This window comes from Amblyomma maculatum, chromosome 6 (assembly GCF_055883805.1).
Source record: "Amblyomma maculatum isolate TAMU_Amacu chromosome 6, ASM5588380v1, whole genome shotgun sequence".
Lineage (NCBI taxonomy): Eukaryota > Metazoa > Arthropoda > Arachnida > Ixodida > Ixodidae > Amblyomma > Amblyomma maculatum.
Genome location: NC_139349.1, coordinates 51021742 through 51049216, shown reverse-complemented (window position 1 = coordinate 51049216; position 27475 = coordinate 51021742). Strand labels below are relative to the sequence as shown.

General features: G+C 45.0%; 1 protein-coding gene across 2 annotated transcripts in view; it reads left to right on the top strand.

Moving 5' to 3' along the window:
- Positions 1-27475, top strand: part of LOC146185723 (uncharacterized) — a 406440-nt gene that overhangs the window by 278527 nt on the left and 100438 nt on the right. For both annotated transcript variants that reach the window (XM_084605577.1, XM_084605576.1), the window contains exon 2: positions 16912-17004. In XM_084605577.1, coding sequence (XP_084461703.1) covers positions 16912-17004 — 93 coding nt within the window. The remainder of the gene's footprint in view (positions 1-16911; positions 17005-27475) is intronic.

Genomic DNA, 27475 nt, shown 5'->3' with positions numbered 1-27475 from the left:
CAGAATTTGAAATATTCGAACTTCTAGGAACAGTCGTGTATATTGGGGGAGGGGGGGGGGGGGAGGGGTGATTTTCCAAAAGATGAGATTTATGAGCCAGCTAGATCACTTGTCGCAAACTGCTAATTACATCGAAGTGCTTGGTCTACATTTTAAACTTTTTTTTTTTTCGGTCCGCATAATGGGCCTGTCACTCCGCTTGCAATATACACTCTTGTGTGGCCATTTTTGAAACCTCGAGAGCATTGTTGAAGCTCTCCTTCGCTCAATATCATACGCCCATGAAGTAGGCACAACCATTGACAAACTTTGGAGGCAAGTATCGTTTCGCGGAAAAGCAGAAATAATCAATGCAGGCTCTCCGCAAATAATAGGAGCAAAGATTTTCGCGGATGCTGTCGTCTGCACTCACGGACAGGCAGGCGACTACCGAATCAGAACAGTAAGTTCATTGGCTTCGGAAACAATAGGTAGGTGATAATGCATGCGTACAGCTTTGTTCCGAGTCGCCATTGCTAATATTTGAAAACAAGCGTATGTCTTTTACTTCAAATGAGCCTGGTAGATATTTAACGATGAATCGGTTTTTTTCACGCAGCCCTTATACCGGGAAATGCTCAGACATGGACTGCGAAAATGCGCGCTCAGGTTTGCTTTCTTTAAGGAAAGGAAATGAATCCCGATAGGGATTTGTTCGTTATCAGCGACCACAGCAAATAATCTGGTGTTATGTTGAAAGCGCAAGATCAAGATCATACATCTATGTCGTGCAACCCCAGGCCAGAGGCTAGAGTTACCTCACGTCAGTCGGGCCTGATTGTAAGTGCCCAAATTGGAGCATGACGTGGAAATGTGGCTTCTAAGCTGCTCACAGGTGGCGTAGAGGAAGCTCCTTGATAGAATCTGTTCGTGCTCGGGAAACTATGCGGTAGGATGGTGTTGAAGACGCATTGTGTCATTCGCAATGAATTCCTGTGCATCCATTATACCGATGCGTTTTCTGACACAAAGTACACAGTGCAAGCACTTGAACCCCGCCCCCGATCATACCTTAACTCTTCTTCCCCCTCCCCCACCTACTCCTTTGTGCTATTTTTGAGCGCTCCTTGCACAGCCGCCATCTTCCCGACAGAGCTGCTTTCGTTCGCTGGAAGCGTAGGAACGCGCCGCAGCTCGCCGCAGGATGCCAAGCTCTGGGCGGGCGCCTCGCGGCAGCCGTCGGACAAGCATCTGAATTTCAAATGAGCTAAGGGACGGGCTTTCCTCTTGCATTCAGTACCCAGATCCTGGCTAGGGATACGTTCGCTGCGTTGTTCTTGGCGGCGGAGAACCGCTCACAGCCAGAATTGAAAACAACTCGGGTTCGCTTTTCCGTTCCCTTTCAAGACCGGCCGCGCTCCCCCTGCTTTCCTGCGTCTCTAGGAGCTCCTCGAAGCTCACATTTGAAAAGAGTTTACTTGTTGATGCCGCCAGAGAGGTTATGCGTTTTGCCTACTTTCCCAAGGTGGAGCACAAAGTCGATTTGCATGATCTAGTTGAGTTGCGCGTCTTTAACTAAACGTGGGACTCCTGCGCTTATAAATCTGCTATGCCTTCTTTTTTTCCTCCACAGACGCGACGACATGTGGCAGCACACGTAGTAGGTAAATCGGCAGTTAGGTAAGCTAGTCATTTCGTTAAAGTGTGGAGGTCGTATGCATTGGTCAAATGCGTGGCACAAACCACAGGGATTACAAACATGCTTTAGGCTCGCTCATTGAGATTTAGAGAGTGTACCTAAAAAGCGTGACACCGGTCTGTTAGTACTGCGCGTGCGATTATAAATGGTTAGTGATAAAGATTTTGCACTTATCCCTCATTTTGGAGCAAAGCTGGCATTCTGCGGCATGAGCATGCCCGTCTGATGAAAATTACTGATACATCGGCATTAGTTAGTAACGACACTTACTGTTAAAAAACAGACAATAAATTTAAGTTTTTTGTGTTATGCTTGCTGAAGAATTAAAATATGTGCTAGAGCATTATTACCACAATATGTAGCTTTTTCTGCACCGGGATAGCTTGTTTTTATTTACTCTGCGTATATGATCTTTCAAGTTAAGGCTATTGCGGTTGTGTATGCTTAGTACATGACACCCTTCGCAAGCTTTACGCACCTTAGTTTCAGGTCAGGATTAGACGTCTTCCAGCGGTTTTATTTGGGTAAGTTTGTTTTCTTCAGCCTGCACTTACATCATACAATACATGAGTTCCTTGCGAGATAGGGCCGCCTTGGCCTCAATTGAACCCACGTTTTCGGGCTCAGGGCGCAAAGTAGCTTTTTTTTTTTTTTTTTTTTTTTTTCGCTGAATTCGTAGGTTCTGTGCATTGCTATTGAGACCCATTGCAAGGGCAGGCGCTGCTGCAGCGTATGTTCCGATTTGGTGCGAGAGCAACTCAGAAAGGCATGAAAATTTTCTTGCCGTCTACTGCTTCGGTGATCGAAATTTCAGTGGCGGGAAGCAGGGCAACGTAATTTTGCTAAAATGTTTGTAGTAACCGGGTGTTGTATAGGTATAGTCGTGGCGTGTGAAAGGGCTCCGGAAGATAATATGGTTGCTCATTCTTTATTGTAAAGTTTTGACGACATGATGCACATCTTTTCGACGAGGTTCCCGACGCAGTGAACGTCAACGGCAGCAGGACGCCGGGTTTTCCCTTCACAGCAATACAAGGAACTATGTTTTGTTCGCGCCAGTGCGAGTGCGACCAGTAGAGGGAAATGCTTTTGATCCATGCAGCCTGCGATAGCTGCGAAGCTGACGTTTCTTTGGGAGCTGTGACAACGTTCGTTTCACCCTTCTACATGGACGATAGTCAAGAATCATATACCATGGGACGCACGCTTAGCCGATGTCGCCAGCGACACCTACGTTTTCAGCGCATTTTTTCCCGGACGAGAAAACAAATGCATATTCAAATAAATATAGGTCATATAACTTTGCAAAGAAAATTCATCCATTTTCTTATGATGGAGTGTTAATGCGAAAGCATTACTTCGCTAAGTTCACAGATTTCTGTCCGCAGTCCGCGTCCGCAGAACGTGTCCGCAAAATCGTGTCCGCAGCAGCTGTGAGTAATTGAGAAGTGATAGAGGCTAATGAATGCTGTTAATCGATAGAGGCTGACAATGTGTTGTGTCCGAAAATTAATTAGGCCAATAAGTTAATTATGTAATAATTTAGTAGCAAAAAATGCAAACGTAAAGGCGAAAATGGTCTCATTACAATGACCTGGCGCCATTTTCGATTGTACCAAATACTGAAATAGTTAATTAGATGAGTAAATTAGGGTGGCGTAATTATGTATCAGACACTAAATAGTTAAATAAATCAGTCAATTAGGGGGTCGTCAAATATGTTACGTCATGCAACCGGAAGTAGAGCTGAAAAAGAGCATAGGAAGGGATTGGCGGGCAATTCGAGAGTAGCAAAGACTAAAATGGGTAAACAAGAAGTGAAATAATGTGACGTCAAGGATGTGAGATTACGCAACCTGGAGTAGAGCCGAAAAAGGGCATAGGAAGAGTTGGCGCGCAATTTGAAAGTACCAAGGACTTTTGGGAATTTTGGGTGACTGGAAAAAAAAAAGGGTAAACAAGAAGTGAATTATGCAACTAGCAGCAACCAGAAGCAAGCAACAGCAGCATCCGTGCTTTCGCATTACTCAAATGCAGATTCTGCAGGGCTCTAATTTTTTACATAATAAATATCACTTCGCCCTTTAAGCACTGCGTAAAAGATCGGCCGTGCTTACGGCGACTAATGCAAACAGTCAAACTGAAGGAAGAGCGCCCTTTCGGGGCTGCTAATGGCTCGCGTCAACGGGCCCTTCTCGACCCTTCTGGCTCCTTGGAAGACATATTTTCAATTTTACTTATCGGACGACTTACCGAGTTGCCTAATAGAATAGGCTGGAATCAATAAGTTCGTCCAATGTAATGAAAATTGTACATGCTGAATTGGAACCGGAGCTTTTGCGAACTAAAATATGGGTCAAAAATACTCAAATACAGATGTTGCAATAAAACGACGATATCCAAGTAAAACGCTCGAGCGGGCGCGGTTTCTTTGGCGCCAGAACCAGAGAAATCTGACGGGTCGATAGAAATTATCGCAGAAAAATGTTTCCACCGTGAATCGAACCCCTATCCCTCTGATGCTTAAGCCGAGCCTGCAAAGCAGTACTCCATGCGGGTTATGAGTTATTTTTTTTTCCAGCATATTATTTATTACACGCTTCAATACAGGAAATAGCTCTACACATTACTTACAAAGTAGTCAGCCTGTAGCCGAACAAGTTCAATTGAAATATACTACACAAGACCACACAACTACAAAGCGTCCCAGCACAACTTCACTAAAATTGTGGCAAAGAAAGACAACACATCAATAATAGGAAGCAGTCCTGTTGTTACTCACTATCTTCGTAAGTGTCTCACAGCTGGTGCATCATCTGGCCTAAATGAGTACTGGGGAAGCTAGAAGCTGAACATTCCGGTCCAGCATACGCGTTTTCCACAGGCTGTGCAGTCCAAGGAGGGAAATCATGCCAAAGGGCTCATGGTCATGTTTGGTGGCCGTTAGGTAGCACGCACTGTGAGAATTCAAAATAAAGTCTTTCTTCGGTACTTTTTGTAAAGCGTCCCAAAATAATATCTCATCGTTTCACGCAACAAAACAACGTTCGATGGCTTCAGGTGTATCACACAGCCGACAATTAACAGAAGAAACAATTTTTTGTGTGGGTGAAGCCACACTGCAACAGGTATAGCTTCGGCATGAAGTTTAAATAAAAATGTTTTATTTCAAGGAGAGATCGGTATTTTACGCACTATTTTATACGTAAATGCCCCATACAATTGAAATGAAGAGAACGATATAACGGAGGTGGGAAAAAAATAGATATCGATTCTTTGGATAAATTGTTTCTTGAAACAAAGAAAAAGTACTCATAGAAAAGCGAACTGCCAGAAAATGCACTGAATTGTAACTTCTTTCATGAAACCAAATAATAAGCGCCGATCGGTAAAATTGGAAGAGACCACTAAGTTGGTAAGAAGGTTCACAAAGATAGTTTTCACGGATGCTTTGATAATTTAATGGGAAGTATTATGAAAAAAAAAAAAGAAACGAGAAACTACCTGTCTGACACAAAGATGTGTCAGACCTAGGCCGCCTCATTGCTTGAAAACTGGAGAACAATATGAAGGTCGCGAACGTTCGATGACAACTTTGGATGCAGTGCCTCGCGCAGTGAATTATTTGCAAAACAGTAAGTTTTTGTTGCCAGGAACATGTTACTGGCCTGTGCTTGACCAAAACTTGATAGGCGGTGCGCAACAAAAGTCTGAGCAGAGCTTTGAAGTGCCAGTACCCGCTCTCCCCTGTAGTGCCCACTTGACTTGAATGCATGAAATGGAATTAAAAGCTATTTCAGGATGACACGAGGTCATTCCATTGAATCAAATTAAGTCCGCATTGGTCCCCATGAACCGAACCACAAGCCCAAAAATTTAAACCTATTCGTTTGAGCTCCAGAAACAGTGCAAAACGGCTCAATACTGGTTGTAGTTTTGTCAATACTGGGTTTATCACTGCAGAAGAACGCCACATCATCAGCGTACGCAAGCACTTTGACTTTCTACCTAAAGATAACATAACCACGGATATTATATTGTTTTGCATTACACAACACAGAAACAAAGTAACTCTAGGTCGAGGGCAAAGAGTAACGGTGGCATAATACAGCCTTGCTTCGCAGATTATTGAATAGGCACAGGCTCTGAGAGGTGGCCATTAACAATCAAGTGAGGGAAGCAGTTGGCGTAACAAATTTGCAACCCTTTAAGTACAGTTGATCCGACATTGACACGCTGGAGAGGAGAAACCTAAACTAATACCGGAGACAAGATCAAATTCCTTCGCAAGACAAATTTGGACTAGAGCAAGCTGCTCATATGAGCTGCAGTGCAAAATTCGAGAATAGTTAGTGCAATATGGATGTTAGTTTACATGGAGCGGCCCCTCAAACCACACGTCTGATGAGGGCCAATGAGAACAGTCATCGCATGTTGTAGACGATTTGATTCGAGAAAAATAGATCGTAATTCTCCTTATCTAGCGTGAGGATGATATGAGCGAAGACAATTACAATGCAGTTAGTGATAATGTCGATAGTAGCGATGGTAATGACGCTGCCGTTAGTGATAATGATAGCAGTAGCGATGACAATGGCAGTGCATTTATTCGGTGAAGATTATAGTAGCGATGACATTGACGATGCAGTTAGTGTCCTTTAAAGTGGCCTTTGCCATTTCCGCTCTTGAGCAGACTTAAGCACAGTCTTGTATTTTTTTCTTATTAGACATTGCAAGTTTAAATGCCATCATCACGAATGTTCGAATTTCTCTATTCCTAGCACCAAATTGTGTTTTGCGACTGCAAAGTCATTGGCATGCCTACAAAATAGGCAGAAATCGATATTACCCCCCCCCCCCCCCCAAAAAAAAAAAATAAAAAAAAAATAAAAATAAAATGAACTTCCCTTTTAAGCGGCCTACGTCCATAAAGGGCCGAGCGAAAACCTCGGGGAGGAAAAGCGAGAGGGTAAAAGAACACAAAAAGAAGGAACATGGAAGACGACGACGTCAGAATGATTTCAGCGAACGTCGCCTGTAAAACTGTAAAACTAAAATAAATCATCAGCAATGTCCGCTCTGACGACGATATTTGGCGAATAATTGCCGAATTACAATATGAGATCTGCGCACGACATATTTGACCCAGTTTTACATCGCAGCACTGTGGGGCTCAGCTCACAGTTTGCCTTGCGATTCTCGGGTAAAGACCGTTATGCGCATACATGAACCGTCATTTCGGGGCACTTCTGGTCGATCGACAGCGGGACGCTATATTACAAGCAGTGCGCAGTGTTGGTGCAGCATTCTGAACGCTGCAGCGGTATAGTGCGTCTGAGTGTACATCTCCTCTCGTTCAGAGTTTCTTTTAATCACACGCGTCTTCATCTTGAACTGCCTGTTCTTCAAGCAGTTCTTACACGTGTTAGATATGCCTATGTGGACGGCGATTTCAGAAGGCATTTTTAAGCTATGGAAAAAGGACAGTTCGACTCGGCATCCATCACCATCCAAGTGGATTCGACTCGGCATCCGACCATCTATATGGGATAACATGCGCGCACTTACGCATGCCTGTAACTTTGTTTCCAATCCTTTACATATGCTCACGTTACACAGGCTACTTCTTGAGTTTAGCTTTCGCGGCTCTCGCATGCGAGGAAATTGCCTTGCCAATGTGGCGGCACGCTTGGGAACAAAGCGTCTCACTTCGGAGTGACTTCATCGTCGTTACTAAATTTTAAGTAAATTTGTTAATCACAAACGGCACATTGGTGTTCATTTGGCCTTATCTCATCTACAGCAACATCCATAGGTGTAAAAGTTGTTCAATTTTTTATTTCAAATTTCATTTTTTATTTTTTCTCCCCTAGGCCTAAAGATGGAAATCGCTCACTGAAAAAAAAAATGTGGTTTGAGTTCAAAAAACAGGATATTGCCTCTAGGCTGAAATTGCCGCCACGGAATCGTTTGTATACGCTAACTACATCTATGAATGTGGCAAGCAGCGTAATGTTCTGCAATATGCTATTCAAAACCTCAGAATGGTTTTTTCAACGCTTTATACGTAGACAGCGTCTAATTATACTATTTTACAACCATATCTGCATTCGCCGCAAGCAGACGATATGCAGATGATGCGGCGCAGAGGAGCACACTCAATGCACTCTCGTGATTGGCTGAACAGATCTATTAGCTTCCATAGCGTTAAAAGTTGGTCATGTGGCGGAGCACAGGACACAATAGCGTATATTGAGAACTAATTTAAAATACCACTGCTGTCCAAGTTTATAGCTACAACCTTGGTACAAGAAAAAATTAAGCAAATATGGTGTTTGCATCATGAAATGCATCTACATGTTGCAACTTGTGTTTTTTTGGTTAAGAATGCGAGGAAAAATAGTGAATCTATGCGGCCAGCTCCAGTCAAGTGAAATATTATGAAGGATCTCATCAGTACCAGGTGTTTCGCGAAAGCCAGCCACATATTTTTGAAAAGTAGGCTTTTTGAGATATGAAGAGGACCTCCGTAGCAAAACAGTTTCATTATTCGCGGGCATCAGAAAACCGGAGAATAGTATTAACTAGTAAGCTGGTTAACTGATTTCTGGTGATTATTTTTAACTATTACAGATAGATGCCTAGTTGCAATTAGGCATTTGTAGCTGGTCATTGTTTTTACTCCTATACGCTTTCAGAGTTTCAAAACCATCGATGCCGTGGATGAAGAACTTTTGTCCATCTCGCCATAGAAGACACGCATTTTCCAAAAACACATGATCTCAGCCCAACCCCGACCACCGTTAATCTATGGAGTGCAACTTCTTCATTTCTGTGGCAAATATCCTAAACGCTACGGTGAAAAGCTTTCCATTGGATATATTCGGAGGGCTCCTTTAAAATAAAATGTGAAAAACGCGCCGCCATGCACTGAACTGTTCTTGCCGCTGCAAAAAAAAGTAAACAAATTGACTAACTACGAGCAGCTTGTGCTGAAGCTTTGCCTATTCTAATCGTAATTTTTTTCTGAGACGGTGTATTGTAGCGGACACTGTTAGCCTGGTATTACTACTAAAGGCACTGAAAGACAGACAAGCACACGCGCAAACATATACGCGTGTCTGCACGTATCTGCGCGTGCGAGTGAGAAAAGGCATTCGCAAAATATAGACCAAGAGTATGCCATAGAGAGAAGCCACCAAGGAATCTTTTTCATCAATGCACAGGCGACGCTTCCACTAGGCCCAAGAACATTTTCCACATTTTACGCGCGTCTTTATGCAGTCCCATTGCAATGCAAAGAACTACTGCGCTTGCAAGCGGTGTTCTCCTTTTCTTTTTACTGAACTTTGACCATTGCGGCTGGCATCAGTTCTATTGAGGTTAACTGCGTGTATATAAGTGAGGCTGCGTTTTTTAAAGCTAGCTGAGAGGAGTAGTTTCAGTAGTGTTAAATGTTGGGCTAGTTGGTTTTTGTTTACTGTAATAGCGCGAAACACACCAGGCAAAAGAAAGAAACACACAGGACGAATGAAACACCGTTTACACTAGTCATAACTGCTTTACTGACTGGAAAGATCCAAGTGATATACATATGCTCACACACTAGAAAAAAGTGCCTCGCAGTGGCGGTGCTCTGGGTAGGGTGCTCAATTGACAGCTATGGACGAGGATATTGTGGAAGAAGGCTAGGTCAAGACGGCGAGGTCGTGGCGGCAAGGACAGCGAAGCCTTGTCCAGCGTTTTAATCCGGTCACCAACCCAGGCACGCGCCAGAGCCGGCGCCGCGGAACGATGATGATGGTATGTACAAATGAAAGAAGATGATGATGGCATGTACAAATGAAAGAAGGTCCACAGAAGGCTCACACAATCTGCCCGGGGGGTCGGAAGCGGCCAGCCTGGCCGCTCCTAACTAACCGATGTACCGCGGCGCACAAACGGTTTCAAGCGAGAGACATGGACAATTTCAGTTCCACGGTGGCGTCGATCGGCTGGGGGATCAACAGGCGCGACTTTGTAGTTAACTGGAGAAGTTTGGCTGATGATCTTGTAGGGACCAAGGTAGCGGTGGTGGAATTTGTCACTAAGGCCAGGGGTGCGCAGTGGAGTATAAAGCAGTACTTCGTCACCGGGACGATAAGAGACCACGCGATGCGTAGAATCGTAGCGGCTCTTGCGGTCTTCCTGGCACGCTGCTGTGTTGAGGCGGGCAAGATGACGGCATCTGGCCACACGAGATAAGAACTGGGTAGGTACCGATGTGGAGTAGTCGGGCGTAGAGAAGAAGGAAGCGTCGAGAATTGTAGTGGGAGGACGGCCATAAACGAGGAGAAATGGAGAATAACCGGTAGTCCGTTGTACTGCTGTGTTATAGGCGAAAGTGACGAATGGTAGAATAGTGTCCCAATTTCGATGATCCGGTGTGATATACATGGAGATCATATCCGATAAGGTGCGGTGAAATCGCTCAGTCAGCCCGTTAGTCTGGGGATGGTAGCTCGAGGTTGTCTTGTGAAGGGTGGATGACGCGTAAAGAACTTCGGCAACGACTGTCGATAAGAAGGCCGTCCCGCGGTCACTTAGGAGCACCAGAGGAGCGCCATGACGCAATACAATTGATTGCAAAAAGAAATTTGCTACTTCTTGAGCGGAACCGGTCAGTACAGGTGCTGTCTCAGCATAGCGTGTAAGGTGGTCGACAGCTGTTATAATCCAATGGTTACCCCCCTCGGAGAGAGGTAGGGGACCATATAAATCGATGCCGACTACGTCGAATGGCGTGGCGGGACAGGGAACGGGTTGTAGAAGGCCAGCGGGTGAAGAAGTCGGCCGTTTGCGACGTTGGCATAGAGGGCAGGAGGGTCGGACGGCATAGGTCGCGTGATTGTTGCCAGCTCATCTTTAATGATGTTGCGTAGACCGGCGTCATTAGAAGGTACGGAAGAATGATCGCACCCGTGTCGACAGACAGGCTTGAGGGCTTGGAGCTCCTCCCGGATGATGGCTCGAATCAGTGCCCGTAGATCCAGGTCAGCATAGGTCGGGCCTGTAGCAATGCTGGGCTGCAATCGGGAGGACTGCAGCTGGTCGATGCGTTGGCAGGTCGCAATAATGGCGTCAACAGTAGAAGGATTCTGGGCAATCAGGGTATTATAAGCCACAGAATTAATTCCTTTTAAGATGTGGTGTACGCGTTCAGGTTCCGGCATGGTGGGACTAACACGCCGGCAGAGTGCAAGAATGGCCTCTATGTAAGACGCGTACGACTCATCGGGACCTTGGAGGCGAGAGGCGAGCTTGTTCTTCGCGACCTCGGTGCGAACTGCTGGGTCGGCGAAATATTGGCGGAACTGCTGCTTGAATGTTGTCCAGTTAGTGGTGTGGGGTTCGCGGTTAATAAACCAGGTTCTGGCGACCTCAATGAGGTAGAAAGAAACGTTCAGAAATTTTAGAGCGTCGTCCCACCGGTTGTAGTTACTGCAGCGTTCATAGGTGTCCAGCCAGTCATCGACGTCTTCGTCGCGACGACCAGCGAACAGCGGCGGGTCGCGTTGTCGTGCGGGCATAGTCGGTTCTTCCACAAGTGGTGGAGGTGAGAATTGATCCCCTTGCTGTTTTGTGCCCTGCCTCTCGCTGGAGCTACGTTCCGGTCGCTGTTTACCGCCTGCCACCATCGTTATGTCTACCGAGAGCACCCAAGAATCGGCAGGACCCTCTACCTCGGCTGCACCACCCCCTCCGACTATACCCAGCACCTCCACCACTTGTGGAAGAAGGCTAGGTCAAGACGGCGAGGTCGTGGCGGCAAGGACAGCGAAGCCTTGTCCAGCGTTTTAATCCGGTCACCAACCCAGGCACGCGCCAGAGCCGGCGCCGCGGAACGATGATGATGGTATGTACAAATGAAAGAAGATGATGATGGCATGTACAAATGAAAGAAGGTCCACAGAAGGCTCACAATATGTGGAATAGAATACCGGCCGCGGCAACCCCTTTTTGATGGAGGCGAAAGGCAAGCCACTCATGGCCTGTGTGATGTCAGTGCATAGTAAAGGAACACACCTGTTCTAAATTTTCGCAGCCCTCCACTAACGCGTCTCTTATAGACCAAGTCGTTTTGGGGTGTTAAGCCCATAAACTAAACCAAACTAAACCTAAGCGAAAGAAACAAAAAAAGCCCACGAAAGTTTCTAGGTTTTCTTCTTATCGGGAACACAGGACAATATTGTGTGAGCAACAGTTCTCTGGCTCTCTACGAAAGCGAGATAATATTTATTCCTCGCTTCATTCGCCAAACCGTGCATTCTGTCTGAGGAAGTTATGATGAAGAGCATATTTCTATTTCTTCTAACGAAATACAATCAAAATCAATAAATGACTGAAAAGAAAAATATAATTTGAGCCACCCACTTGTCTAAAACGTTGTTCTACGCTGCTTTAGCGTGTTAGCTTCAGGCAAAATGCATCTCATAAAGCGGGACGTTGCTAGTACATCTCACATTCATGCTCAGTTTTAAAACCAAACGCTTAGTCCTTTATTCCTCAATAAATCCTTTTCATCACCTCCCTATTTTCATTTATTTAGCAAATTGTTTTGCAAGCTCGTTTGGCACTATTTCATTCCAACATAATTCGCGTTTTTTAAAACTAGTTCTATTAGTCTCCACTCTGTTCTGTAACCATTTCAAGCATCGGTGGTGACGGGCGTAAGCGCAGTCCTCGTCGCCTCATTTTTCGACAGCCATCCTACTTAGGGGGCTTGTTTGTTGGTGAAAAAAGAAAGCGAATACAGAGCAAGCCAGCCTTGTTTTAAAAGCGAAGCAAACGTACGGATGCGAGTGAGCAAAGCCATGCAGGAAATCCTCGAAAGTGAATCTCCACGGATCTGCAAAAGCGGACGCCCTGGTTCCGTGTGCGCGAGCACTTGAAATGCCTTTCTTCTTCTTTTTCATATGTGCCAAAATATCAGCGTGAAAAAAAGGAAAAAGAGAGGAACGAAAGGCAGAAAGGGAAAGAGAGAAAAATGACAGGCATGTACGGGCCTTTTAAGGCTTTGTCAGGGCTACGCGTCTCTACAACGCGAACGACAAGATGAGGAATTCTCGCCGCGGAAATCTGCGTCGTCGCATCGTGCTCTGCTTGCGGCGTAGTCTGTCGTTTATGCACCGCCTTTCCCCCTATCGTCATTATCTTTCCCGTAGCGCTCTTTACTTTCCCGCACTCCTCATCTAGCCATTTTGTTTCTTTTTTTTTTTTTTTTTCACTTTGTGGAAGAGTTGTCAGGGACGGCGCTGTAGGCGAAGCGACCAAACTAATATCCCGGCACCGGCGGCAAACTTAACAGGGACGTTGGCGCCCTACGCTGGCGCAGCATCTGCTCTGCGGCGCTGCATGCGCTGAGAACGTTTTGCATAAGAATACATCTTCGGCGAAGAACGCGGGGAGGGTCGAATTGCAAATGGAGGATGGCCCGCCGCCTTGCTTGCCCGGGGACTCATATTGTCTTCGGCGACCGCCCACAGAGGGACCCAGTTGCGTCAGGGGTTCCGAATCGATGCGCCGCTGCTAGTGTCCGCTGCCAGGCTCCTCATTTTCTCAGTACGCGGGTCTTGTGGGCATTCGGAGCCGAAGGTAATTTGCGGAACGAGTCAAAGATGCTGGGAAGTGAAGGTTATTCGCTAGTTTGACCCTAACTTTGCTCAGTTGCGTTATGGAAAGATTTGTTCTGTTGCTGTTCCTTTCATGTGCATCGATTCCTACATGTTGAGCAACCACTCGCTTTTGGGCTCTCCTTGGAAAGGCGTTTCTGGAATTTGTTGCGAAACAGTGAGCTAAAACTTCTCGCCCCGCGGCTGCATAGAAACTTCGTTTCCTTAAAATTTAATCTATGAATTTTTAAAGGAGAAAACAAGTGTTTTTAATATACATTTCAATCAAAAAAGCGTTACTGGGCGCAAGGTTGTTTACGTTGAGAATTAATTATTTCACGGATGTAGATAGAACGGAGCTATATAGTAAGGTGCGAGAGGTATGAGATTGCGCATGGCCGCGTGCTAATTAATCAAAGCCCTGTTAATGGTGTAAACTGAGAAAGCGATAAACACATCTACCTCAAGAAATGATTATATGAAATTAAAAAAAAAAAAAAGACAAAATTTGGAGATGGAGGAGGCAAAGCTTACATTGTTCTTTCCCGAGAGCGTGATTTCGTGAGTGTGGCGAAATGGGCTTCTTGATTTCGTTTCAGCAGTTATGTACCTGAAAACTTCGACGATGGAATTGCGTATTTCCATACATTCCAAGAAAGAGCACAAGGTAATTTGGCTAGATAATATTAGGAAGTTTCTGTGGATAAGTTGTTGAAGAGGTATAGGAGAGCAATTTGCTTTGCAATGAATGTAACACTTATTCATGCTGCTGCTGCTTAATGTACTCAAGATAATCCGGGACTAATGATTGGAATCCACGCTATAACACGAATAACGCATTACAGTGTGCGTTAGCGATAGTGTTCTAACCGCTTCCATGCACTTGTTCAGATTGTCCCAGCGGATATGATCCAGCTCATAAGTCATTGTATTACTGGCTGTAAATCATCTGCTATTGCTGATTCAGTCAAGAAACCGCAGTGTAAGTCGTCGTGCCCCTTCTCACACTATTTATTTCTCATCTTTTATTAAAGACTGGTTTATGTTTCGCCACCCGTCGCCTCCAACCTACTCTCTCTTTTCTTTTCCTTCCTCTCTCGTGACAGTGGAGCATTTTCTTTCTCTCCGGATTGCCTACGTTTCAACGAGGCTTCACACGACGCATGCGATGCCAGTCATTTCCAACATCATAGCGCTCAACTGCTTTCTTCTGCAAATCCGGAGTTAGGTTGGGGTTGTGAGCGAAAAATATTCACCATGCCTACGGCAGGTGCTTATTCGTAGGTGAGGCAGCCAGTCACGAATGTTTCAGCTGGCTGTGTGCATTTATTTATTTATTATTCATTTATTTATTTATTTCACATACTTTCTAGGTCTTGAGGCATTACAGAAAGGAATGGCAACTTGATGAAAAACAGTGCAGAAATAAATAATGCATTCAAAAGACGGCAGAAAATATAGCTTGCTTTAATATATCAATGTCTATGGTGGAGGTAACGGCAGGAGGACGGTTGTTTCAGTAGGTGCTAGGCTTGGGGATGAAATATTCATTGTACATTGTTCTAGAGGATGGCACACCAACTCTCAAGTTGTGATCGCAAGGGGATGAAATGTATGATGAGCGAAAAAAGATATGGTATTTTGTATAGCATTATGACGATAAATTTTGCCCAAAAGATTCAAACGAAAACATTTACGATGAAAAGAAAGCTCTGGTAAGACAGGAGTGTTTTTCGTGGGAGTTACACTGGCGGGATGGGAATGGTTATATACGATGAAACGCGCTGCGCGATTGTGAACAGATTGTAGTAAGTTGGTAAGTACCCAAGAACTCGGTTGGCGTTGTTAGTGATGTGCTCTACATGCCTGTGCCATGATAGGCTACTCGAAATATGAACACCAAGGTATTTATTTATATGAGTTGGCAGGTTCAAGGGGAGTGTCATGAAGAAGGTATACCTGTTGATACTGACTAGAATACATTAGGGTGTTATGTTCATGTCGGATGGTCTTTCATATATTGCGGTTGTTTTTAGCAAATGAGTACCTAAGAGATAGTAGAGGCGTATTTTAAGATGTAATTGATTAAGCGAGTAGCTAAATGCGTATACGTGAACCCGAATTCATTGAGAAGCGGCAGACGGCAGCTGTTAACGCTCTCGCTTCGTTCGCTTACAATACTGAACGTTCAAATGCTAATGTCTTGAAGAATTCTTTCTGTTTCTTGGGGACTTGTAGCAAAAACGTACTTAAAAAAAGGTAAGTTTTACAACCTTTTGTCCTGCCTCTGATACAAGAACACGTTCACCCAGTTTTGATCTCCCTGTTTTTGGTCGTTTTATGTAAACATTGATTTAAATCCGGCTCTCAAAAGATTTTGCAGTTTATGAAATTTCGAGAAACTTTTGATATAGTTTTGTTTCACTAAATTGTGCATACAACGCTATAGAAATGAGGGTCGCATTCACAAAAAAAAAAAAAAAAAAAGCGAGCACTCATTGAATTCATGTGGAGAGTACGGGGACGTCTTCATTGCTATTTACGGCTTTGATGAGTTGGGAATCAGTAGCGTATTCAGTTTTTACTTATCATTTGTGATTTGATGGCATATCATGCATTCGCTGTCAAAGTTAGGCTGCGTGCAAACTACCAGGACAAAAAATAGAGTCTACAACCGCTACTTAGCTAAATTATTAGAGCATCATGCGCGAAACACGGTGCAGAAGGATTTGAACCCCGCCGTTAGAAAATATCTTTTTTTCCTACATTTTGTCAGTTATCCTTTACGTAAATATGGTTGCAGTAATAATCAACTTTACAAACGAAGATAAAAAGACATCACGTTGTGCTTTCCTTAGGTTCAGTCACTTTTGGCTTCTTTCATATCCGAAGTGGGTTATATTCTGACCTTCTCGGTATTTATAGATTTGGTCGATGAATAGGCGATTATTGTACTCAGTTGCAGCCTTTCTTCAAATTTGCAAAATATCCGTCATACCGAAGGTTGATCCTCTTCAGTGATTGTATAAGGATTCCGCAGTAAAATAACTCACATGTCTGGCGGCAGCAGCCAACAAGAATTACCAATCAATGTTCCGCCCTAGAACTGGCATAAATAAAAAAAGAAAAAAAAGATCAATCGAAAGCGTTATTTACTGCGCTTTATGTTTCATGCCATATTTGATTGCCTTTACTCTCGATCGTGCACTCACATTTGCGGCAAAAGGCAATGCGGATACGAGGACATCAGCACTTCGCTATAAATATCTGCCCCAAATAGCAAGCTATCCGGGACGCGAAGCCAACAGCCGAATCGCACGCGTGCGCAGAGAAGAGCGACCGCCGGAGAGACACTCCGGATTGAGAAGATCAAGATGTCCTCTTCTGTCCTCAGAGCTCGCGCGCTTACCATTGTTCGAGTTTGTTGAGAAGACCGCGTTGCTGCTCTTCGCCGCACGCTCTCCCATCGCGTCCGCGCCTTTTCTCTTTCTCGTTCGCGGTCTCACCACTTGACGACGCTGATGACAGCATGCTTCCTTTCTTTTTCTCCCTACCTTTCCCCACTGTCCTTTGTTCCCACAGGCCTGACGACCTCGGTGCCTGCGGCTTCGTCAGCGCCCACCGCCACAAAGGAGGAGCCACCCCACGCCTACCGGAGCAGGCACACAAAGAAAGGTACACTTCTTCCTCTGTCCCGCTCTTTAGCGTGCAGCGCTGTCGAAGCGCGCAGAGAATGAAGCCCCAACCCTTTCGCGTCGAAATGAAGTACGAGACGGAGTGGGCCTCGTGAGAGCGGCTTACTGATTGCGCGTTAACGAGGACACCAACGGAGGAGCATTTGCGATTGAGCAAGCTCTCTTCATGCCCTTTACAGAAGTTTCTCGCTTCAAAAAAAAAAAAAAAAAAAAAAAAAAAGGCGCAAACTGCAGTGTTGGGATTCGGCGATGCAGATTTGAATGCTTTCCTTGTCTTCATTTGGTGCTGGGTCGGTTCTGGTGGCTCTGCTCCGCTGTACGGAATTTGAGACGCTCGACAAGACACTATAGCCTCAAAGGAAAACCACGCTAGCATCATGTGTGCTCGCAGCCGGCTGTCTTCTCGGTGTCTTTAGCTCTTTCTCTTTTCTTTCCTTTCGAGAGCGCCTGCGTGATGTCTGTACGCCGGCGCTGTCATGCGGCGCGTACGCATTATTGCGTCGCCAAGAGAGCGCATTCTTTTCCTGGGCTGTCTGTCGTTGTCATCAGGCACGGCGCTCCCTTCCGCAATGCCTTCTATTGTCGGTTCGGCAAAGCTCGGAAATCGACGTATTCGCATGACTCTTCTCCTACTACCGCATCGACGGAATGCGCGCACAACAGCGAGAGCGGTACGAACACCGGAGGCCGGAAGAAACGACGGCCCACCAGTGATTTAGACAGTCACAATACTGCAGCACGTTTGGAATGTTGAAGTCAAAAACGGAGAACAAAAAGACAAAAAAAAAAAGAAGAATGAGTCGCAGGTTACCCATACGTGAAAAATCTCGGCAGCCTCTTGGACGCCCATTAATGCCCTAAAGTACTACGGGCACCTTTCTGGCCACCTGTCATGTGTCAATTCGCATAAAGCGGTTCGAATGCTGGCCAGGGGTTTTTTGGCTTGAAGCTGGCGAACAGTGGCATGTACAACGCATTAATTTCCTAAATCTTGCGTCTATTTGCTTTCGGTTTTTGGTCGCGATGTTTCCTCTTCAGGAGAGCCTGGTTCGTTCTGTGTCTCTCGCCTTTTACACCTCGCCGCTTTCGCACACTCTTCGGAATTTATCAGGTTGGCTGTCACGACCAGAAAAGAAAGATTATGGGAGGTGAAGGCCCTATCCGAAGGAAGCGAAAAGGAAACAAGGAGAATCATAGCGCGAACTTGACGCGTGTCATCCGTGCCCTCCTCGACATCCTGCGAACGTGCGCGGCATCTATAGGAAGCGCGGGTCCGTCCAGACGGCTGAACAGTGACGGCGCTATCTGTAGTACCCGCTGTCAGTGACACTAGATCAACATTTGAATCCTTTACCTTGTCCTTTTTTTCACTTATGCATGCCAAAACACCTGGTAGAACAAGGCGTTGAAGATTGGTACTTTACTGAGACATGAAGGCGTGTTCCTCTACACGCGTATGTTGGTAAACGAAAGAAACAAAATAATCAGCCTAGCGCTGTCGCTATGACCCATGCTCAAAATATGCATATTTCTATGCCTATTTATTGGTGCCACGTGCCAGTGATCGAATTCATCGCGCTGTCAGCTACTTAACACAGCTTCATTGGATGGCGAAGGGCCGAGAGGATGGAGCTGATTACTAGTTTACTTACATTACTGATACCTAAGCGAAGAGTAGAGGGCGATCCTTACACCCTGAAGAGGCCAGCCGTGCGATCAACAAAGTTCGCGATCCCAGATGGTCATGACAGGAATGAATCTAATTATAAAGAAGAGGATATAAACGAAAAAAAAAATGAATGCAAAACAAGAAAGGGGGAGGGAATGAACGAATGATTCACGTGTGTTGCCAAGCAAACAGTACTGCGCAAGACCTGAGGACAACGCAGGAAGGATGAGTAAGTAATTAAACGAGATGCACGCATTTCTCACAACTTAATATTTTTTTTTCTTTCACTGGTATTGCATGAACTTCTATGTAATTTTACGCATGACCTGGTTTCTGATGGGAATGGCGTTTGGTTTTTCTATGTCTACTGGAGATCGTAAAGCAAGAATATGCTTTCGATAGTGGTTTCAGTTCAGCGCTTTTTACGCGCAACTGCGCTCGTCATTAACGAGTGCCGCACCATTTGAGGCGAAACGTGCTTCCGTTCGAAAAGGATAAAAAATTATGAAAGTTGAGATTATTCGCGGGATTAAAAATGCTGTTTTCACGATGGCATTGTTTTTTTGTTTTTGTTTTATTCAGAAACTCAAACACCAATTAAATGTAGATGCCCATTAACAGCAGAGCTTTAAAAAAATTAATCCTAAAGGAAAATTTTGGTTCAGCACGAAAAATAAAAACAAAATGTTCTTCATTTCGCTCTTTGTTCTTGTGAATTAGTATTATACTTTAATATTATGCCTTACAACGCTGTTTCGGTCGCTCGCTTAAGCGCGCAAAAAGCGAAGTCGCGGGAAACGTCATTTAGGCAGATTAGAAGCTCAAAAAAGTTGATTAATTTGACTGCCTTGCTATAAGGCCGATTAGAGCTAATAGCAGGTTTTTGTGACTTACTCGCTAATATGGGCGCATTAGTTTAGAATATTGTAAAAAGTGCGCAGTTTCCTTCACCGGGAAGCAAACATTGAAAATGCTTCTTTATTTGTGGAAATCTAATCCCTGGCCAACTGTATTAGATTCTGTATTGCGCTGCACCGTTATAATTTTGATGGGTTGTCGAAGCTTAATTACGCCTGAAATGAAACATCTAAACACAATCTTTCTCAGCGCTACTAGCCTTGTGAGAGCGTGCTCTTGGCGCTGATTGGATGCTGTATGAAGCGCGGCCATGTTGCATCAATAGCCCGATAGCATTACCAAAGGCCGTCTGTGCGAATTTAGTGAGGAAAGGCTGCGCGCTAACAGGCCGTGTGGCAGATCAGCACTTAGGCAAAGATTGACGCGCATATTAGTATAGGGTATGGAAGAAATCTGAGTGGCGCGTGCAAGCACGGCGGTGCGGCCTTCCAATAATCTGGACTGCAGCCCGAATATGTAATGCGCAGCTTAAGGGGGCCGTTGTATTTGAGACGCCATTGTTCTACGTCTCTGAGTTTGCGCCTTCTCAGATGTTTTCGAGGCAAATGCATATAATCAGAGCGGCGCCTTTGACGTGACCCGTATTATTATGCGAAAGCTCATTTGCGCAGTAGCGCCAGAGGGCACGCAGGTCTGTACTCGCCAGACACGACTTACGCAGTCAGTCGGAGATGCGATTGAAAGGAATGCACCTGCAACGGCATGAAGCGAGGAAATCGTTCACATGATACCTTTCTGAACTAACGCTGTCTGCGACCCCAATGTGCCACCACGTGTAAAGTACTTTGCCGAGCCGGGCTTAAGACTTCTACCTGTAGTTGTCAGTTCTCATCTTTGGGGTGATTATTTATTTATTATTTATTTATTTAACAATACTGCCGCTCTCAACCGAGAGCCTAGCAGACGGGCAAAAACATACATGTTATGTTACAAGCATACAATATAAAAGAAATGAAAGAATTCTAAACAGTTCCAATAAATGCGGACATTATAATGACAAAAAAAAAATATATCCCACGCACAGGGCTTGTGGTCAGGCCTAAAATTCATCACATTTTCACATCCCACCCCGCCGGGGTGGCGCAGTAGTTACGGCGCTCGACTACTGTTCCCAAGGACGCGGGATCGCTTCCCGGCCTCGGCGGCCGCTTTACGTTGGAGGCGAAAAGCAAGGCTCCCGTGTGCTGTACGATGTCAGTGCACGTTAAAGAACCCCAGGTAATCGAAATTTCCAGAGTCCTCCAATACGGCGTCTCTCACAGCCTAAGCCGCTTTGGGACGTTAAACCCCACAAACCAAACCAAACCGTAGTTTTCTTGGTCAAATACAGGTTATCAAACCAGACAAAATACTTAAAAATTAAGTAGCATGCGCGCAGCTCTAATGATGCTGTTTTGTTTGTTTTTCACGTCTTGTTTTTCACTGTCCCGAAGGGAGCCCGTGCTCCACTCGAGATCGGTCGTAGTCTAGCACTATACATTATCTGCGTGATAGGCCTTGTAAATGCCACGACTTCACCTCGAGCGTGAACAATGTGAAGAGTCAACAGTGTGCAGGGACTAGCGACGCAGATGGACCGCAAACAAGCATCACGGCTTAGCTGCCGCCCGTGCACTCGCGAAAGTTAGCAGAAAGCCAATAGCCACTTCGAACGGGGAGCAGGCAGGCATGGCCGCTTGTTAGAAGAAGAAAAAAAAAAAGTGGGGGCGGCGGAAAGGGGGGGGGGGGGGGGGAGTCTACCATTCCTGTTTAAGCCAGAAGCTAAAAGCTACAGGATTCGGACAAGTTGTGACCGAAGTTCTCCGAACATTTGAAAAGGGAAACGAGGGAAGGGGAGAGGGGTGGGCGTCGTCGATGGCACGTTCCACACAAAAGAACGCGGCGGGGAACCGTTCAGAACGGATGATGAATGCCTTGCGTCCTGTACACGCTCGGCGAAGAAGGAATCGCCAATGGGCGAATCTCGAGAGGTCGCTGCTGAGGATTGCTTTCATTTTTTTCTTTTTTTTTTGCCCTTGGCAATTCAAACGCCGAACTTCAGCTCTTCCCTTCTTTCTTTTTCTTTTTTTGATGGATCGAATATGGCATCCTTGGAAAGAAGGTCTTTCTCGTGATGCTGTACTTCATGACTCGTCCACTGTGATCAGTGATGAAAGTATTCCGCAGTCAAGACCTGGATTACCGCCTTTCTATTTTCAGGGCCTTTTACAAAAGAGCATAAATTTTGCCGACCAGAGTTATTTGAAACAGACGCATCAAGAAGGAACCACGCCGGGAATGGAATTGACAAACAGGTTGTCTTGAAGGCCTTTGCTTGCCCGTAAGATTGCAGAAACTCGTAGCATTCACGTACGAATAATACGTTTGCCGATATTAATCTTGTCATTGGTGCTATGTTGGGAGGATCTAGACAAAATTTTGCCGTTTTGCCTAGCTCTATTCCGTGGCCTCCATAAATTTGAGTCGTATAATGTTACATGAGGATTTATGCAGTAACCAGAAGTCAATTGCAGTCCCCAAACTTTCCTAATGTTTAATACGAGGATTTAAACTACGCTAAAATGCCACAATTTACTTTAGTTTGATTAATCCGGGTGCAAAATGTGACCGTTTAGAATTGTGCCCATGAACCGCATGGTTTACCACAATAATTGCTTTGCTTAGCAAGAGGTACACAATTGGGCTATCCGAAGAATTGCTGAAATATCCAAAGCCTTGTAGGCTAAAAATTTAACAATTTTCAATGAATAGGTTTTTTGACTTTATGCTGTAAAAATGGTTACATCATGTGCCAGACGCAAAAAGCTTGTGCTGCCTTTCAAAACGCTTCAGCAGCACTCAACGTATCTTTCGCCTTTTGCTCTTTCAAAGAAAAAGAAAAACGAAAAGAAGAAAACCTTTTTCGACAACGTGGCTAGGTTGATCTTAAAGCAGATTCTTTTCTTTTTTTCTTTGCCAGATTTAATATGCGAGAAGAAACTCTGGACCAAGTGTTGGTGCTGCAGAAATACTACCCGTTATATCCATAAGTCGATAAAAACGTCGCACATCAGTGGGTCGTTAGTGCACAGTGCAAACATGTCAAATTTAGAGCGACTTTTTTGGCCTTTGGTCCTAGTTAAGTTTATTTAATAAGGCTCATAGAATGCATTACATTTGTTTGCTGAGGAGGGAGGCTAATTGGATCTCAATGAATGAATTATTTGTAACATTGGCGTTTAAAACTAAGCTTTCGTGCGCGTCTCTACTCAGAACGGAATTTCTTGCTTCTTGCTTTCCGCAGAAAATTCCTACCCGCAGCCTTCCGTCCTCGGCAAGAATACAGGCACGGATGTACTTCAGACATAAAGATCTAACCAAACAAAAAAATGCTTCGACGCATTCATATACTAGGTAAAAACAAAAATATCAAGTCCATGCATTTCAGATTAGGCCTTCAGGACTCCTTGTGCTTGGTAAGTTTTATTTTAATTAGGAAGGAGCTTTATACGAAGTGTAGGCAGATTAAACTGCTTCACCATTCGTAGTAAATTTTCCAATGAATCTAATGCGCTGAGAAGAAAGGACCGAGAAAGCATTTCAGCTACACTCTCTTGGCGAGTTGTGGCAATTAATGGCTGATTCCTGTGTTGTGTGCATTAAGCAATGTTTATTGTTTTATTTATTTTATATCGTTTAACTTCCCAAAGCGACATCGGCTATCAGAGACGCAACTGTGGAGAAGTCTGGAAACTTAGTCCACCGTTGAAGCGTGCTCAGGCTCCTTGCGTTTCTGCGCCATTGAAACACGGCCGCCGCGACCGTGATCGAACCCGTATCCTCTGGTGTGGTTACAGCCCTAGTACACCGTAACCACACCACCACGGCGGAGTCCGGAGTTCGTGATTTAACAACAACGGAAAGCAGACAAAGGGGTGCGCAGTGCGCGTGAGAACAAAGCTTCGGGAAGAAAACGAGATGACGACGAGAGAACTGCGGCCATTGCAGTTGAACCGCAAAGGGAATTCCTCAAGTTTATAAAGTGACAACGCAGCGCGCACGGCCATAAAACCTCCACTCTGGAATCAAAGAGCCCACCGTTCCTATTTCTTTATCCCGGACCACAGCGACCTGGAACGCCTAGCGCAGCATCGCCTTGCCCTGAGGCACTCCGTGAATGAAACAGCTCAAAGGCAGAAAATGTCAGACGCGAGCAACGCTGCAAAGAAGGAAAGAGCCTACTCTAACTGTTTCGCGAGGCTGGCTATATATGGGAGATTTATGTGGTGCGTTCATGGAATCTCGGAGGCCCGCTTTTGGGGATGCTGGATGGACATTAACGATCCATAAATCCGCTGAAGAAGAACAAAAAGGGCAAAACTGAGCTCGGAGCGTGAGCTGTAAAGCCGCCCCAGTTCCTTGAGTCTAGCGGAACTGCGACGTGACCGAATGATACCCCAGGAGCGGTGCACCGCGCATCCTCGCAATGACAGCTACCATTACGCCTTCAGCCGTCAGGAAGCAACGCTTCTACTCCGTTCTTGCGTGCGCGCCAATGTTAAACAAAGCCAGTTGCTTGCTGCTTCTCGCCGCTTTCCATCATTCGGCCCATATAAGCGTAATCGACTTTACGCAACCATTGGCGTTTACTCTTATTCTCGTCGATAAGGACTCGACCACTCCGATGTCTGCCGCGCCGATGGACCGAGGGCGTAGTGGCGCTCACGTTTGATTGTGGGCAAACGATGCCGCCTTTTGACGCAACTTGAGCATCAGGTTGCGTATGCCCGCGGAAGAGGAGCCGTATACAACCGACGTTTTACGCCGGTGGCATCGGCAAACGGGCCCGTCTGATCGCTAGATTCATCGCTTCTGCTGTGGGTGGATCGCGTTCTGCCTAGGAGTGACTTGCGTAACAACCCTATGCCAGCGGACATCCGAGAAGTGCTGCTCGTAGAAAACAGGCTGTATTACTTGCGTTATGGTCTGTATCCCGGTTATGCACGTTAGACGATCTCTCCCAACAATTTGTGCAGTCACGCGTGGATATCACCGTTTGTTTTATGTTCCCCGTGTCCGAACGAGATTCCCATGAGGACCTATGCTTACACACATTTCGTTCGCGCACTCAGTAAATGTAATTCTAATGACTGTAGCTGAATAACACGTAGTCGGAACACGGCGTAAGTGTTTGTACAATGAAGAACGATGTTACGAAAGTGCACAAGCAAATGCCTGGCGTATAGTACATAGCTTGTGTGTCAAGAGGCAAATGATGATATCCTTGCTTTTGCTAATGCTGAAGGATAAATCTAGTGTTCGTTAGTTTAGTTAGTTTGTGGGGTTTAACGTCCCAAAGCGACTCAGGCTATGAGAGACGCCATAGTGGAGGACTCCGGAAATTTCGACCGCCTGGGGTTCTTTAACGTGCACTGGCATCGCACAGCACACGGGCGCCTTGCTTTTCGCCTCCATCGAAAACTGCCGCCGAGGCCGGGATTCGATCCTGCCTCTTTGGGGACAGTAGTCGAACGCCGTAACCATTGCGCCACCCCGACGGGATAGATCTAGTGTTCGAGAACAGATGCTTTAAATTAAGCGTGTGCGAGTACATGCATTGTTCAATACAAAACTAACATGAATGGCTTGTTCGGAAATCGAACCAAATGACAGAAAAAATGCATTTATGCATAGTGTTGTTACGGCAGAGGGTGTGGAGGTCGTTGAAGGACTGATGTGCAGCGTCTGTGCGACCAAGGCAAAGATGATGAACTGATGCGCTGAGGCTGTATCCAATATTCAATTGCAACTTACTGTCCAGTTTACATCGGTCAATGTCTCTCAGTCATGTATTAGCGGCTGTCAGGCGTCCTTGAGAAATAACCGCACCATAGGTTCCTTGGCGACGTGACGGTACCACTCCTTACCTATCCCTAGAAAAAGTGAGCCGGTGAGGGCCTCAAGGGGTGAAATATGTGACGCACTTCTGTACCCACTACCTTTTAATTTATATGGTTTACCGCTTGCTGATTTCTTTTGATGTAGTTGTCACGCTTACATAAAGCCAACATGCAATATAAAAGGGATAAGAAATTCTTGTATAATACATCCCCAGTGCTGAGCACTGCTTGCACCTTGCTGTTGGTCAATTAGCAGAGTGGCTTGTTGGGCGAGTTGGTTGAACATTATTTTAAAGCAGCGCTAGAACACGGATAGATGGAAAGAGCAGCGCAATGTGTGTATATTTCCATCTGCCCGTATTCTAGCATTGTTTTAAAATAATGGGCTATTAGGCTGTCTTACAGTGTACAGATCTCGACTCCCTTTAGGCAGATATACATTTCAAAGTTATTATAATTTCATTTTGGAGCGCTGACATAAAATTTAGAAGTCACTGCAGAAACCGCATTGCGAGAATGTGAAAGCGTTACCGCTGCCGCGACGTTTTAGCCATTTTCCCTTTTCTGTATTAATTTGCTGGCTTTTCATTTTATTTCACTTTTATTTCTTCAATTTTATAATATTTTGTTTAGTTTTATTTGTTGCCTTTTGTTCCATTTTCTTATTTACCCCTTATTTTTCACCATCCTTAATTATCCTTAGGCACCGTTATCACTGATGATCATTTTTTTTTTGCGTTTAGTAATTGGTTTACTTCAAAGAAAAGGCGCTGTATCTGTTACATTTTCTCCGTGGACACCTGAGCCGTCGTGGCTGCACCTTTAGAGTCCACATTTTGCTCCCATAGTTCAGACTCACCAACCCAGCCTACTAATGCTTTTGTGTTAAAAACGTCGTTCGAGTAATGCCTTATCAATCATTCCCACCCATGATTCGAACAGTAAGCTGACAAGGTGTAACGGTATTCCAACAATGTTTCAAGGGAGTTAAACGCAATGAGTTATATATCTGGAGTGACTGAAGGGCATGTGAATCGCAGACATATTATTTCATATTCGAGCTTCACATGTTGTTATAGCAAAGATAGACTGTCGTTTGCCCTTTTCAGAGGTTCCTATTTTCTGCCGTTTGCTCTATTTGCGCGACACCTTATACGAGCGGCGGCAGAGAACTTTCCGTTCACTGCCGCCGCTCGGTGAGAGGTTAGGTTCAGCGACAGATGACAGCGATTGCAAGTGCCCTAAGTGCCACGAAAATGCAGTGCTGGGAAAAACGTCAGGATTGTACGTCAAGAGGCGTCACTGCGGCCATTTTATTCCATCTGTCACGTCCTCTTTTCTCATAAAAACTAGGTGCCACGCCTCCCAGCGTGCACTGCCTTTTGTGATGTACGTATATGATGTTTTATGAAATTGGACGCCTAGGTAGTGTCCATATCAAAGCTGGTTAGTCACGACGCTATAATTCCTAGCAGAACTTATGCAGCCAGCGCATTGTGTCACAACCACCGAAGCCTCCACAGCGCTTTTCAGCTAACAACATATAGGATGCTTTAGAATGAGGTCCGGGTTCTCCGAATATTTGCGACTTTTGCTGTACTAAAAGTAAAAAAAGGTTTCATCTTTCGATCCTAGGCATGAAACATAAAAATATAATATTATTGTAAAATGAGGGTAGGGGGAATTTCAGCTTAACGGGCTTGGTAAAAGAGAATATTATATAGATTTTAACTGAAAAGAGTCAGGCATTTTATAACTTTAAAGCAGGAATTGAGGTCTTTTTTTTTTTTTTTTCATTATGAATTTGGCATTTATATGTGGCAATCTGATGATTCTAGACCTATCATTATTTCTAATGGGCTCGCCGCTACTACTTCAGACCAGTGTAATTGGCGTCATTTTAATGAACCCATTTTATTGTTATTGTTACACACTGCCAAGCCTTTCTTCACTGTTTTTATGAAAGAAGGAGCATGAAAAACTCC